General features: G+C 38.7%; 2 protein-coding genes across 6 annotated transcripts in view; one reads left to right on the top strand and one right to left on the bottom strand.

Annotated features, from left to right (window-relative positions):
- Fam13c (family with sequence similarity 13 member C) overlaps positions 1-1,853 on the top strand; it is a 114,421-nt gene extending 112,568 nt beyond the window's left edge. For all 4 annotated transcript variants that reach the window (XM_087898227.1, XM_087898226.1, XM_087898224.1 and 1 more), the window contains one exon: positions 352-1,853. In XM_087898227.1, coding sequence (XP_087754353.1) covers positions 352-475 — 124 coding nt within the window. In that variant the 3' untranslated portion in view covers positions 476-1,853. The remainder of the gene's footprint in view (positions 1-351) is intronic.
- Phyhipl (phytanoyl-CoA 2-hydroxylase interacting protein like) overlaps positions 1,653-16,228 on the bottom strand; it is a 33,961-nt gene continuing 19,385 nt past the window's right edge. For both annotated transcript variants that reach the window (XM_048451532.3, XM_048451533.3), the window contains exons 2-5: positions 14,614-14,810; positions 12,749-12,923; positions 8,787-8,904; positions 1,653-2,888 (exon numbers count right to left, since the gene is read on the bottom strand). In XM_048451532.3, the coding sequence (XP_048307489.1) occupies positions 2,354-2,888; positions 8,787-8,904; positions 12,749-12,923; positions 14,614-14,810 (1,025 nt within the window). In that variant the 3' untranslated portion in view covers positions 1,653-2,353. The remainder of the gene's footprint in view (positions 2,889-8,786; positions 8,905-12,748; positions 12,924-14,613; positions 14,811-16,228) is intronic.

The following is a 16,228-nucleotide window of genomic DNA, read 5'->3' on the forward strand; positions in this document are numbered from 1 at the left end:
CTGTAAGAGCTGAACATTTTGCACAGGAAAGGAATTATGGCAAGAAAGAGGATGAACAGAAAAGGGATTCCTCAGAGGGGGGCTCTGGCCTGTGCCTTTTCACCTGCACCATTTTTCTGTGCCTGAGCATGGGACCTTACATTTGCAACAATGCACTGGCAAAGAGTAGTGTTACTTAAAGACATGGAGCAGAGATTGAGGCTAAAGGGATGTAAAGAAGGCATGCACACACACACATATGCACACACATGCATGCACCATGTGGACATTACAGTCCCCTGTCAGTTACAAAAGGACCTTTAATGACCTGGCTCACGTATCTACTAATAGATTGTATCTTCTTTTCTGCAGAAGTCCACAGAAGGAAGACAGGATGCCAATGGCGGATGAGTACTATGAATACAAGCACATAAAAGCCAAACTGAGACTGTTGGAGGTCCTTATCAGCAAGCAGGACGTGGCCAAAACTATTTGAGGTTTGGCTCTGATCAGTTCCACCCAAGATAAAGTCAAGTTTATTTTCCTCTATTGTTCTTGCTAAATAGTTTGATGTACTGAAAACTGAGCACTTTAGAGATAGTATTAGCTGTTTTTACAAAGGAAGAGTTAGTGTAATCATACACGAGAAGGGATTTAAATAGGGAAATAGTAGGTAATATTGGGATGGGTAAAAGCATTCACCCTACTCCACACAAAACTGAAATCCATAGTCAAATGTAATTGTCTCGAAAAAAAAAACTAATATCTTGTCAAACCTAAAATAGCACATAGGCAGACTACCTGCTAGGGAGGGTTTATTCATGCCCAAAGACTGACTCATTGATGTATGGAAAAGAACAGGGTTTAAATTAACTGTGAGACAAGGAAAACTTCTGCTCTTCATCCAGGGAGAAAAACAGCTGTTAAGAAGAATTTAAACGAGACAACATCTGCTACCTTGTCCTGTATGTCTGTAGGCGTTCTAAACACCCTAAAGTACACCCGACTGTGTCGCTAATCTCTGACTTCTACATGAAAATAGTGCATTATCTGATCTGTTATTTGAAAACTTACATTTCTGGTTACCAAAGTTCATTTGGATGGCATGTACTTTGTGAATTATCTTTGTCTATAACTGACAAATGTTTATATTAAAATAAAATATTAAAAATTTAAAATAGGTATTTTGGATAGGTGTGTCTGCAGTATAATTCAATGTGACCATAGTATTATTGCTAATTTTCTTGTTTCCTACACTAAGATTATATAACTATTTTTCCATTGGAAATATGCATCTTTCTTAATGTTCCAAGGTCTGTACTTTATAAAGGGAAACAACTTTCTTGAGTTGCATTCATTCTGCACAGGGTCAAAAGCTTGGAAATCACCAAGACACCTTTTATCTGCTTTTTAGTGATCTAGCTTTTTCTCCATTCATTTAAAACACATTTATTGGTTTTGGTTTTTGTAAAATCAAGTAACAGATAGACATTTTCTCACTTTCAACTTTGTTCCTATTTCTGTTTTCTGTATTTTTGAGCATGGTGTTGAAGAAACTCAGATTTTTATATTGCTTGGGCAGAAAAAGATACTGATTCCAGAAGCAGACTATATCAGAAGCATATTGTTTTCTCTGTAGTCACCTGATGTTTTAAATCTTTGATGAATCAGAGTAACGGCCTTCATAAATTTGTTTAATTGAAGTCATCTACTTGTAACAGGACAGATACACAACTATTTAAGGTTTACAAATTACATCTTTGATAAGGGAAATGGTTTCGTGAGATGTATACAATTGCTATTAAAATGTAACTATATTCTATATGATTGTAAATATTTTATACAACATACAAATAAAATATTTTTCTATTATATTTATTATGTTGAAGCACAGTAACTTTCCTGTTAGCTAATATAAATAACATAAATAACACTGTCAAACAACAAGGTGGAAGTGCTGACAATCTAGGCTTTAAGATTTAACTCATGCTGCAATTACACCCTTTCATGCGGTTTGGAGTTATCCCAATATTTATTCAGTAGATTAAATGGATGCATATTTAAACACCATTTAGAAGCCATTATTTTGTACTTTGCTAAAGCGGTCTATATAACTGTCTTGTTATGTTTGGCATAAAGGAAACATAAAAGCATTGCAGCATCTAGGCAAACGAAGTGTCAGGACAACTTGGGGACATCCTTGGAAGTGGTGGACAGGGTGGGCAAGAAGAGACACAGAAAGGCTCTGAATGATAGTTTGCTTTTTGTGACAGCGGCATCTGCATGCTTCAGCGGGACATCTGGTGATGACAATGAACAACAGAGGGCAATGCTCCTATGGGAAGACAGGGCAGGGGAGGGTACGAAAGTGGCGTTAACGTCCAACACTGATGTTACAGGTTTTACAGCTGGGGTCTTTCTTTGCATTTGCAGTAGACAAACTCATGAGCTGATGACCAGTGATTTCTGCCACGGTGCCCAGAGAAAGAGCCACAGGGTCAGTGTAAATGACTTCTAAAATGACATCCTGGGCGTGGTGGTACACCAGCATCCCATCTTCTTCTGTACAGGTCAAAAACTTATTATCCTTGGAATTGAGTTGAGGAAGGCGCTGCTTACAAAATTCATCTCCTGGTGATCCCACAGGGGCAATGACAAGAATCACATAATGATAAGCAGTGTACATGCAGTAGAAGTCCCCAAAGTATAAGTTAGTATTGGGGTTGAAAAGTTTTTCTGCTGCAATCTCAAACCTGTATCTTCCATATGGTGAATCCTGGGGTGGCTTCCCTGTATTGAACTCAGTGCTGCAGCTGAAGAAGATGCCTTCTAATTTTCCACTGATGGGTGAGCCATGGCTGCCACTATTATCCTTGACAGAAGGCTGCATAGCATTCCCATGGTGCTCTCTGCGGGAGAAAGGAAATAGCCACTGCTTAGTCAATAGTGGGAAATATACTGATTTACAGATTTGAATAGCACAAAATTCTCTACCTACTGTTACAGGCTTGGATGGCCAGGCTTTCACCAGACCAAGGGTAATATATCCTTTGACAGTACTTATCACAGCCTTGGACCTAAGATAAAGATGATCTACAAGCCTTGGAGGTCTTTAACAATAAAATAATTTTCCTGGACTGACTGATAAACTGCAATTAGAAACAGGTGAAACTAGCTTCATTTGAACTTTATGGGTTTTATAAGTGAAGTATTGAATATATGAACACTGCTAAGTAGAACTTGGTTTAAATGTGTGCTATCTACCAAGGATTGTCCATCCTGTCTGATGACCCCAGAACTGGGCTGCTGCCACCATGGACCGAGGCATCTCTCAATGTTCATCCTCAGAGACCGCAGGAAGATCTCCATTGTGATCTGGTCTCAGAGACTGTAGGAAGGTCTCCGCCATGCTCTGGTTTGAAGACAGCAGCTGTGGTGACAACTCTTGGAGTCTCCTGTCCTTCTGGGGCACCTTGTGACTGTCCTCTCCACAGGGTCCAGTACCATCAGTGCTAGACTGTGGAGTCTGGAGACACTGTCTGTGCAGTCACACAACTGCCTGATGAGCCACAGAAGGCTAGACCACTGAAAGCAGGGACATCATTGCAAGACAAATCAGAGACTACCCTTCACTTCTGTGATCAAACTCAAAAGCAACTAGCCTAATGAGTTCAATATGCCATCTGAATGATGTCAGAGTGAAAAATTGTTCTTACTGTAGATGTTTCATAGAATTTTAACATTCTACCAGATGCACAGACTGAGAAAAATGAAATAGAATAACTCCAAAGGAAAACAATCCATAATATATGAAATGCTTGAAAAACAATTAAAGGGGAGGATTCCAAGGAAACTCATTAGAATCCAGATAAAAAATGCAAGACAACAAGGAAATAAATTTCAGGGCATAACAGATTTTCCAACAAAATCATAAAATAGAATCAATCAGAAACATTGTGCAAAATACAATTATAATACAATGGCAAGCTGCCAAGATACATGAAAATAGAATTTCTGAACCTAGGAGGTCTTGCAGCCAACAAAAGAATAGAACAAAGAAAGCCTGTAAGATTTATGAGATATGGTTAAGCAAATGTTCTCATCATACCAGTTTCAGAAGTTAACAAAGTGGAATTAATTCTTTTTTTGAAGAAGTAGATTGGTTTTTTGAGACAAAGTCTCCCTTTGAAGTCCCAGGTAGCCTCAAGCTCAGAATTTCCCAACTTAGCATCCCAAGTGCTGGCACAACACCACACCTGGCTGAAGACAGAATTTCTACTGCCCTGGTTATTATTACACAGTGTTTATCAATTGTCATAACAGAATGTCGTTAGTGACTGCTGGTCACAGAAGACCCACAGGTCAAGTGATAGTACATTCACAGTACAGAAGACTGACAGTTAAAAAAAACTTGTTAGGGTGTATATTTTAAATGTAAATTGGTAAAACTACTTATTTATTAATGTGAAAAGAGAACCTAACCCTTTTAGATATAATATAAATATAGTAAAAGCCCTGGAAGGAATCCCAACATGTTTTCAAATTAAGAGTAGAGTGAAGACACAAAAGACAGACTTTCACGGTTAATCTCTATTTCTACCTTGGGAGCCTGTAGAGTTATATTTCTTGTTATTTTAAAGTAATTAAAAGTAAGAACTTGTACTCCCCACTTAGGCCAGGCGGAAGTGTTTTGCACCTTATGTTTGGCCATTTTAACCGAGACCAGACACGGGTGATCTCTTGCAGCTTGACAACGCCAGCTATTCGCATTTGCCCCCAAACCCACTGCAGCCAACAAAAGAATAGAACAAAGAAAGCCTGTAAGAATTATGAAATATGGTTAAGCAAATAGACTCCTTGCTGTCTATGTGGCCTGAGACTCTATCATCCAGTTCCTTGACACCTCCCTCTCTTTGAATTCCCAGTGTGAGGCACTGCACAGCAGATCTAAGACGCAGAGGAAGCGAGCCTTGGGTGTCTTCCTGACTTCCTTATATCTGAACTCTGTGGCTCCAGAAAGGCTGGCTTCTGTCTACTGATGCTGGGTGGGTGACAGGACTACCTTCCGTTCTCAAGAAGAGTAAAACTGCATCTTGATATTTGCAGGTTGCTTTAGTGTCTTATTAGTAGCTCAACTCTGTTTACACTTTCATAAATGGAAGTCTCATTGAGTTCTCTCCAGAATTACTCAATGCTTCTTTTTCTTGCTGGATGCCTACTGGCATGTTAAAGAATAGAAAGTCCAAGTTAGTACTCTGGTAAGGAAGATTTTTTGTTTTCTTTGTTTGTTTGTTTGTTTGTTTTTACCTGCCAGCATAGTTAGAACAGCAGCAGGCCTCAGAATCCTCCACCTGACAACTATCCAATGGAGCTTGTTAAAAATGTATGTTCAAGGAAACACGAGGGCACAGGGAGGCCTCATGAGAAACAGTGGGCTGTCCAGGAGCAAAGACTGTATTTTCTCCAACTCCAATTATTATCTTCTTCATTCAGTTTTCAGGAGTATCTGATGTGCCTTGGAATAAATTTCTTCAGAACTTATACCATTTGGGGGGGTTTCTCAGATAAAATTCATAGGCATATTCTGTTTACAAAATTTGGAACTATTCCAGCCCCATGAGTCTCAGCCCCACCCTCCTGTCCTTTCTGGATCTCCGAGCACCCGACCTAGATGCTGTGTTCCACATAGTCATGGTGTCTGACAATCCTTATTTTCATGTCTTTCTCAGTTTGGGTAATTTCTATTTGCTCTTCAAGTTTATTAGTATTTTTCCTCTTGTCCTGCTCTAGTCCACCCATTGCTATTTTATATTCCTACTGTTACTTTGTCCACATACTGTGTTTAAATCAGTTCTAAAAACATTGGTTCTTCATGTTGCTTTGTGCATTTTATTTTTGTTCCCAGTATATTTTCAATTGCCTATCAAAACAGTTTTCTATGTGTATTTTCTATAAGTTAGAGCTGTTATCTTAGTGTTGGTCTTCAGTATTCCTTCCTTATCCAGGTTCTATGTTTACTGATTATTGATGAATTTAATTGTCGGGATCTGGGCTACTGTGAGACTCTGGGTCTGATTTAAATCTAATATTTCAGTAGGCCCCTCTGACTATATACTATATATATTGTATTATTATTAGATAAGGATGGATATCTAAATTCTCCTTTAGGTATCCAGTAACATTAAGGTGAGAAATCAAGTTTCCACTGGACTCAGCCAACACAGTCTGGCTGGGACAGATCATTCTTTCCAGTCGCCTTCAGTAACGCAGAACTGTAAGCCTCACTCCCTATAGTTGGTGGCAGGAAGTTCAGGCTCCTGACTCAGTAATTCAGCATTCTTGGAACCACTCTTGCAGGAGATCAGGTAGAGTAATTACAAGGGTGGAAGGACACCACTGGCCTTTGCTGGTAGCATGTGACTGATTCCCACATACCCACAGTTTTGGCTGAAAATGGATGCAGCAATTTTCTCCCGGTCCTTTAGGTAAAGGGCCAGGCCTTTTGTTCTTGTGATCTGTGCCATGGGCATTTCTAGGTTGCCAGTTTCTTCAGCACACAGTCCAGCACATATGGGGTAAACGGAAACACAGAGAACTAACCCTGTGTTTTTTTCAGGGTTTTTTAGTTGAGCCAAGTTCCACTTTCTACCTTTCATTTTATAGTCTTGTATTTATACAAAAAATTGAGGATTTTAAATTATACTTGGGAGGAGGAACAGGAAAGCCTTTATTTTATTTTGGCTCTTCAAAATGGATACACCTCACTTCACTCTCCTATAAACCCCAGGTACTTATGTACCCCACATAGACCTCTGAGTACATTTCCATGGAATAATAAAAGTAGGAAACATACGCAGAACTTGAAGCTTTAAAATGTGCCTTACTCTCAGTGACAGAACACCAACTAAGAGGACAAACGGTTTGGCAGCAAAAGTACAGGAATTGCTACACTCGCTGGTCTACCAAGCACAGGGGAGTCTTGAAAAACGCAATCAGGGAGACACCCAAGGTAACTAGTGAGCAGAAACAAGGGCAAGGGAGCAAGAGATTTTCATTCAAGGTAAGGGCATGCTCATTTAGTGTTATTTATTTATTTATTTTTAGACGAAACCAAAATTAGTTCAGAATTTATCCATGACTTTTTCATAATATGTGAAGATTATCAGGTAATTGTAAGATTCATTCATAGCCAATCAAGCATTCTGAAGATAACATCTTAAAGGGATTCTAATCAGGGAAATGTATCTTGATGATAGTTTACTAATTAAAATGCAAATCAAGAGCCATGGAAGTAAATGTCCTTACTAAAGTTCACTGCAAAGGAGACTGAAGTATTTGTTATTGTTGTTGTTATTTGTAGTTTTGGGGTTTGAACCCCGACCACTGCACAGCAGGCAAGCACTCCGTCAGAGCTCCATCTCCAGCTGAGAAAGGACTTCTTCTTATTCTTTCTTTTAAAAATAAGGCTTTAAAAAATGCTGAAGTCTACCCATGCCCTAGTAACTGTATTTGTATGTATACTTCAGGATATAATTTACATGGGTTTTACTAGAATTTTTGGAATTAAAACAAAAGTAGATTCTGTTGTTGGTACACACATCTTTCATGCTGGTGGGCTGGAATTATATCATGTAATGTGTACAATTACTTTATCCTTTTCCACGTGCTCTGATGCTAACTTTTTGTATTTTGGGAAACATTTCTGAGAATTAATTAAGCAAATCTTAACAGTTATAGAAAGGCTCGTCCCATGGAAGAATCAAAAATCCTAGAGAAATACTGACCTCCAGTGGTCACACTTAGCAGTCATTGGCAGGATCCCAGGAACCTGAACCTAAACCAGATCTGTTTTCTGTTCATGTGTTTCTTTTGGAGGCAGCAGCAATAGTGCAATTTTTTTTTTTTTGGTTTTCAAATTTTATGTTAAAAATATAGAAACTTCTCTTGCTGAATATACTAAGCCATTCTGCATTAGCAGCTGATAAGCACAATAAGTTGTCATTCAGTTTCAATTAAGGGAATGGCGTCCACCAGAAATTATATAGACTTTAGGCTGGTTAAGAGAACAACAGACTGAAATTTGAATTTATAAGATATTCAAACAAAAGACAGATATGTTGGCCTGTCATCAAAATATGTACAAATAGTGGGCACAACAAAGCACTTGGCTTTTGTTCAGATAGAAAACATCCCCTCAGGCTCTTGTGGTTGAACATTTGGTCTCCAGCTGGTGGCGCAGTCTGAGCAGGTGGTAGAACCAACCTTGCTAGTGGAAGGAGTCCCTGGGGTGGGCCCTGAGGAGGGGCTAGCCTAGCACTTCAGGCCATGGTCTCCCAAGCTGTCTGGTGCTCTAAGGATGCTGAGCTGCCTGTCACCATGTCTTCCTGGACAGCAGGAGGGCAGAAACATTCCTCATGTACATGACCTCAGTGGTGAAAAAAGCAACTAGGGTATAATTCTTCTAGAACATATATGCTAGTGCTATCAGGGTGAGCCACTACCCTGCCTAAACAAAACAAAACAAAACAAAACAGATACTTTGGGTTGTGTAAACAAGTTCAGAACCACTGTACTGTGTCATTTTTAAAAGCCTTTGTCTCGGGGCTGGAGAGATGACTCAGCAGATTAGAACACTTACTTCAATTCCAGAGAATTCAGGTTCAATTCCCAGTTCACGTGATGACTCACAACCACCTGTAACTCCAGTTCCAGGCGACCCTACACCCTCTCTGGCCTCTGCGAGAATGTGGTATATTGACATGCACGCAGTCAAGATACCCAAACACATAAATAATAGTGATTCTTACCTAACATAGTCAAAATACTCTTTGTGCTGGTTCCGATAGAACACAGAGAACTTTAGCATGCGTCCTGCAATCACGTCAGCCTTCTCCAGCAGCTGTGTTAGATGAACTTTTGAGTAATCTGAAACATTTAAAAGTCTATTATTGAGGACCACAGTACCAAAAGTGCCAGCTACGTGCTTTATAAATCAGGGATTATTAAAATACACCATTAGGGAGTTCAACTTTATAAATATGAAGGTATCAAGAAAATATTTGTTGTCTTTCTGTGGCTTATTTTTATTTCTCTATAAATATTTTTATGCTTCATGGTTATTTCTTAGAATAATCTTGTAATTTTTAATCTTTCAAATTAAAGATCCTGAAGCAACCATGTTCAAAAGCCAAGCAAGTGGAACTCAACAGCAACTCTTCCAACAGCACCGCTACCCACGAGCACCCCTACCCACCAGCACCCCTACCCACGAGCACCCCTACCCACCAGCACCCCTACCCACCAGCACCCCTACCCACCAGCCTCGCTACCCATCAGTCCTGCTACCCATCCACTGGTGCAATGAAGCGACAGCACAGCAGGAAAGCAGAACTAGTATCTGCTCAATTTGTCTCTACCCCTGAGGTGATGAGATAGATAACAGCCCTTTTACTGATGCAGAAATTACAACTGGCCAAAGTGCAGGGGTTCTCACAGCCATCACCTTTCAGAACGCTCTGGATCCTACTTGAAGGTCTCCAGGAACAATACAGTCCTCAAAGTCCTTAGCTATGTCTGATCAACGTTTTGTTTTTAAAACTGAGAATTAATGTCTAACTACTGCATCAAAACTAAGGGAAAAGATCTGACATATAAAGACAACAGCCCAACCCAGTTAACCCGGTGCCACTGACGTTGATTATTTTAGAACACGTGATGTGCAAAGCACATGCACAATGAGATGGTGAGGCTAAAAAACAAAAACTATGTGATTTTCTTTAAAAACTCACAGTCTAAAGGAAGAGAAATATAGGTGGTAAGAACATTTTTTATGGTATTAGGTTGTTGTAGTCTTAGAAACTGACTAACCTGTGGGATTCTAATCTGTTCTGCTTCCAATGCCTTGTACAGTGCTAGGTCTACAGAATTAAAGATGATTTATTCAAAATAGCTTTCTCAAAATTCAGACTCAAGGGCATAGATAAAACTTAGAGGAAATGGTCCTGGACCACTTGCTAAACCTGAACAGCCAGCTCTCTTCATCTTTTAACTATGAAAATAAAGAAGGGTAATTTATAGAGAAATACTGTAGAACAGTTAAAAGCTGACTTGTCATTTTCTTTGTAATTCTGCACAAATGCTATGAGATGTAGGAAAAATGAGAAAGCCATGGAGATTGTTCCATAAAAATATGCTTTTACCTCCTTTTATTGCTTGAAGTAAAAAAAAATGCATTCACCTGACAACTTATGCATCTGTGTGTGTGTGTGTGTGTGTGTGTGTGTGTGTGTGTGAGTGTGTGTGTATTAGAACCACCAAAGACCTTCTTTAAGCTAACAAAGTCATAGTATTTCAGCCCTTTTTTTCTTTGGTACAAAGTAGCCTCTGGCAGATAAATTATATAGCTCCCTCGAGTGGAAAAATACCAAGATTTTTTTTTTGTATGTGTATTTACACAGAAAAATGCTTGTACTCCAGGTGGGGTTCTACTTACTAGCAATGCTTACGAGAAGTGCTTCAGATTTTGAGTTTGGGGAGTTTATAATATTTGCATATACTTTAATGGTTTTATTATTTCAAAAATCAAAACTGCTTCAAAGTTTAAAATATTCTGGCACTTTTATCAGTGCTCAAAGTTTCAGATTTCAGGGGATGAAGAGATGGTACAGCAGTTAAGAGCACTTGTTGCTCTTTCAGAGAACCTGGTTCAATTCCCAGCACCTACATGTGAGCACTGTGTGGTTACGGGGACCTGATGCCCCTTTCTGCCCCACCCCCACACTAAAGCACAGGCATTTGTGCAGGTAATCATACATACATATTTATAAAGGTTCAGATTTCAGAGCATTCCAATTTAGACTTTTTGATTGTGGCTATTCTACAACAGCACAGCATCAAAAGACCACATGTCTATATGTCTGACTTAAACCTTTGATATAGATATGCTATAGAGATGGATACTTTGCATTGGTATGAATCTTGCTCTGTTGATAAAAATTAAGGTAAAGGACCTCTCACAAACCTTCCTGGTGCTACAAATCAAATAAAAAGGGATTCAGTAAAAGGACTAAATGTGAGGTGGATTCCAGAGCGGGATAGTAATTCCAACGTGACAGAGCAGACACAGGGACATTATCTCCAGAGGAGAGCTCTGCTTGCTGTTAATACAATATTGGCATCTTTAGTTATTTCATTTCTGATTACCAAACTATAGTAATTATACTTAACTTATCCTACACTATTTATTCACATTTTAACATCTGATACTGTCTAACAATAAATGCAATAAGAAAACATTGCCATCTTTTAATTGGCATTTTTCTTTATGATACATTAAAACGATGGCTCTTATAATCTATAAGATAAAGGAAAATATAAGCAAATATAATACTTGCAAGAAACTTTTTACCTTGTTCTAAAATACTGAAATCTTTGACAGTCAAGAGTGTTAACATTCTTAGCAGCTTCCTCATAGAATAAACAAAGAGGCATGAAAAAAACCAAAATGAGACAGACTTTCGGGCACTTAGCACACCCTTAGAGTTCACAGATACCAGGATAAGCAGTAGCTAATTATGAGCTGCATCTGAAAGAATGCAAGTGTGTGGCCATGTAAGAAGGGGTTGGGTCTTATCTGAAGTTTGCCACAGATGGGGGAGTTGCTAAGCAACCTGGAAACAGATAAGTGAATTGTTTTCTAGAATTTTTTCCTACAAGCTCTTTCATGTTAAACAGCCTCTTTCTAATTTTTTTTCTGTAGCTGAGTGCATATATGTGCACAGTGTGGAGGCCAGAGGTCACCTCAAGTGTCAATTACCATCCACCTTATTTTTTGAGACAGGGTCTTTCACTGGCCTAATGCTTTCCAAGAAGCTAGGCTCCTTGTCCTCAGAGTCCCAGAGATCTGCCTGCCTTTGCCATTCCAGAGCCGGGATTACAAGATATGCCACCACGCCTGACTGTTTAAGGTGGGTTCTGGGATTTGTCAGGTCCGCATGCATGCAAGGCGAGCAGTTTAGCACCCAAGCGATCTCCCTAGCCCTCTCTGAATTTGTTTAATAGGAAAAAAGTCATCCAGGTAGAGAGGAAGCAGTAAAGCCCCATCCTAACCGACAGAAGGAGGGGATGACTAAAGTGCTCAAGGACACCCAATGAACACACGTGTGTGACTGAGAGGACAGAGGAGCAGGAGGAAGTAGTGGGCCACTCACATGGAGTGTGGGGTTCCAGCAGAGAACAGGCCCTCCACATCAGGTTTCTCAGACAGATGACTGCTTAGAAAGTTTGTAATGAAGCAAAGATGCACAAACAGGGCAGTAGTTTACGAATGGCCTTTTTAAGCTATTCCAGCACTTTGGTAAAAATAACAGAAACATTTCTGCTGGGCGCTACCCCTATCTCTAACCTAAGTACTGTTTCTGGTTTCTTTCCTTCAGTATCTCTGAAAATGACACAGTGAAAGAGAAATAGATATGAACACGCTCTTTACAGGATGAGGGTCCATGAATGTTGACTTTATTCAGAAATTGCATCAGTTTTTATTTCACTTGGAAAAAACTACACACACAGCAAAAGGCAGTCTGATTCCACCACTCAAGTTGCTTTTGTCCGAGAGCTCAGCTCCCTCCAACAACTATGATACCCATTAAGCCATGCTACCAACAGCACCACACCTCCGATGCAATGCTTACTCGCCTTGTAGGTACAAAAAGTGTATGTTGATAATCAGCTTTCCTAGAACGTTAATCAGTATAACCCACAGCTCCCTTACCTGCTGTACAGAATTCTATAATCTCACTCCATTCAGACACAACATAATCACCGTCAACTTGCTTTGAGGCAGTCTGCACCGCTACTGTATACTCAGTCCTTGGGCTCAAAAACCAGTGTCCACGAACAGTCATTGGCAAGGGAACAGCTTTTGCCACCAATTTTGTTGGAACATCCTAGGAAGATAAAAAGGAAGATGAGGCAGTAAAGAATAAAGGGGAGGGAAAAGTAGGGAAGGAAGAGCTAGGGAGACAGGAAGGCTATTAAATAACCTTCATCAACTATAAACAATAGAGAGGAATCTAAACTAAGAGCAAGGCTCCTGTTTGAGAATACCCAACAATTATTATATTTAGATGTTTATTCTCCGTATGCAGAATTTAAGGCCCTGGAAGAACAAGAGACAGGCTCCACATCCTGCAGTCCAGAAACAGAAAAGGACCTGCACTCTAGTCATAATTTATAACACACTGTTTTCCCCTGCAATGCTATCATCTTCAATACAGATTTTAAAAAGAGCATAAAAGAATGAAGATTAATTGATTTAAAGTCTACTAAGTTAAAAATATATTTGCTTGATTCTTATGACTCGATAATCTTACTAGACGGGTTCATTACTAACTACTTAATATGTAAAGGAGAGAATGTTTTTAATGTAAATATTAAAACAGATGAATTTGTTTCACATATGGATTAGGTAACTTTCATAAAAGTATGGTGTCTGAGAAAGCTTAGGTCTTTTTGACCCCCAATTGATGACCTGCTGTTTGAACATTCACTACATTTTCAAAGTTGTGGTGTTCGTGGGTGAAGAAGAGGTCAAGCCTTGAAGTATTCATCACTTAATGTTAAGCATATCAAACATTCTTCAAGAAGTAAATGACAGCAAAAAGAACACCCAAAACCAGAATTGGAGTTTGATAATAATGACCAATGAATAGTATGTTCTTTCTGCAGTATGTAAATCCTCATTTATGTTTAGTTTCTGTAACCATGAAAGACATTCCAGAAACATAAGATGCATTGAATTTTCCGAGGTTAAGACTGAGTAGCACTATCTTCTTCAAAGACCATGTTTCTGTCTGTTTTCATCATCAGTAAAAGCAACAAAGCATAAGAGAAACACTCGAGCCAGAAAATGGCTTCTCCTAACAGCCACATCTAGAGGTAGAGCTGTCTCACAAAGGGTGACAGCAGAAACAGCAGGTAAATGTTACATATTAAAACATGTGAAAGTTAGTAGTATTTCAAACAAAATAAAGCACTCCTCATTTGACTCTTTAGGGCATTTTTTAAGGCCTAATGCGTTTAAACAAATTCCCACAATTTTATAAGTCGATCAGTTTGATTCAGGGAAGAATGAGCGCTTCATTGGAAAACTATTCAGAGCTGACGGCATCTTCTTTTCCTTCTGCTTCAGTGGAAGGAATTTTACAGTTTGGTAAATAATTCAGCCATTTTTGTCTACATGGAGTAACTGAATTCTGAGTGGAGGGCAGCTGTCCTAACCCCTTCAAACTCCACTGGCCTCTCCAAGCCAGTTTTGACTTCATTTGTGTAGATTTTAATATTACTGATTTATAAGTAGATTGTATCTTGAACTATCCTTATAGCACAGGATCAATTTCTTTTAATGAGTTAAAGTTTGCCATTTTTATCTTTGCATGTAGTTGTGATTTACCCTTTCACATGGTATTTCATTTCCTTCAAAAATTTTATTATGGAGATAATGTTTTAAATCACACATAATTTTGTTTCTTCTCAATGTCAAATATCTAAGTCATTAAAATTATTATTCCTTTTAAAATGTCTTCATACTTAAAATATTTTCAAGATGAAATGACTGTAAGTGTTCACTAGGTTTACCTTGTGTTTAAATTTATTAGAGTTCTTGTTCTCTTTCTTGTTGAGGTCAATGAAATAGTGTGTAATGCGGTCCTTTGACTTCGCGTCCATCTCCCATGAGATCTTGAAGGAGTCACATGTGATGTTACTTATTTTGATGTTATGAGGGACAGGGAGTTCTTCCATTTCTGCTATGCCACTGTCTTGTGATTTGTTACCTGCCAGAAAATAATACATAGAAAATTAGCTTCTGATAAGTTTTTCCAGTATTCAATGAATGTCTTTAGTGGTATATGTATTTCTGAATTCAAAAGTACTAAATCTAAGATTCCATTTTGCTTATGAAGTAATCCACATGATAATGAAAAGTATTTATAAGGCCATATCACTAGTTAAAAAGCAAATGGTTCACTCCTATGATTGCTGTATTTCCATTTCCAATCTCTGATTTATAGAAACACATTGATTATCCATCTTGCCTGTAAAACATCAGCGTTGCCTGGTTACGATCTTGCTGAAAAGCCTCAAAGGACCATTCTTTCTATATGACCCATCAATGCTTACCCTAAGTAACACAGGTATTCTAACCCAGATGGTGACATGGAAGTGCTGAAAATAAAGTGGTCCAATCAAATGATGGCAATGCTTGTGTAGAAGTCTAAGAGGTAGCAATGGAAGGTGACAGAACTTGCTCCTCCTTCACTTTGGAAATACCATATAAAAACAATGTAAAAAGGCTTTACTACTGTCTGTCTGAATAATACTAAAGCCTACTCATTTACTCTGCCAAGGTTTTTGTTGTAATCATTTCTCTATGATACTTGATGAATTGAATTTTGAGTGCTAAAATCATAAACAAGGGTAAAGACAAAAGCTAAATGCCATGCTGACTGATGTCATTAAAACCAAGAATCATCTCTATACCTTCACCTGACGAAACTCTTAGCTCCTTTCTAGCAATACAACACAATGGCTGAAGGACAAGAAGAGAAACTATAGACATGGATTTGCCATTTAAGTTCTACTATGTGTGAATAACTAAATAACAAAAGGTGAATAACTGGAACAAATCTCATGAAAAGCTTTGTTTTCATTAAAATGTGAAGGGAAATGCCACCTGAATCAAAATGTAGAGATCTCTGATCAAATCGTATTTTTCCTATGGACATTATAAAGTTCTTATTATGTCAAGAAAATAAAATTTAAAACTATCACAGGCCCAGTTTTAGACAAAATCACTACAGAAGAGCAAGCAAAAACCACCACCATGCACTAAGCACTCAGTCCATCTCAGCTTTGCCATGTGTGCATCTGTAATCAGCTCTCCTCCCTTAGTGAAGACATGACTTTAAAAGTAATTCTGGGGGCTGGAGTGATGGCACGGTGGTTCATAGTGCACACTGCTCTTGCAGAGAGCCCAACATGCAAATCTGTACTCCACAACCATCTGAACCACAATTCCAGGGGATCTGCTTCTAGCATCCATGGGCACCAGGCATGCTTGCACGTGAAACACTTATATACACAAAATAAAATAATTCTGGCCATAATATTTTAAATATTAGATGATTCTAACATTTTTTGTTACTGTGTTGATCAGTAATACCGAGTTCAGACCAAATACATGATTTCATAC

The sequence above is a fragment of the Myodes glareolus genome, chromosome 18 (assembly GCF_982192425.1).
Source record: "Myodes glareolus chromosome 18, mMyoGla1.1, whole genome shotgun sequence".
In the NCBI taxonomy this organism is placed as follows: domain Eukaryota; kingdom Metazoa; phylum Chordata; class Mammalia; order Rodentia; family Cricetidae; genus Myodes; species Myodes glareolus.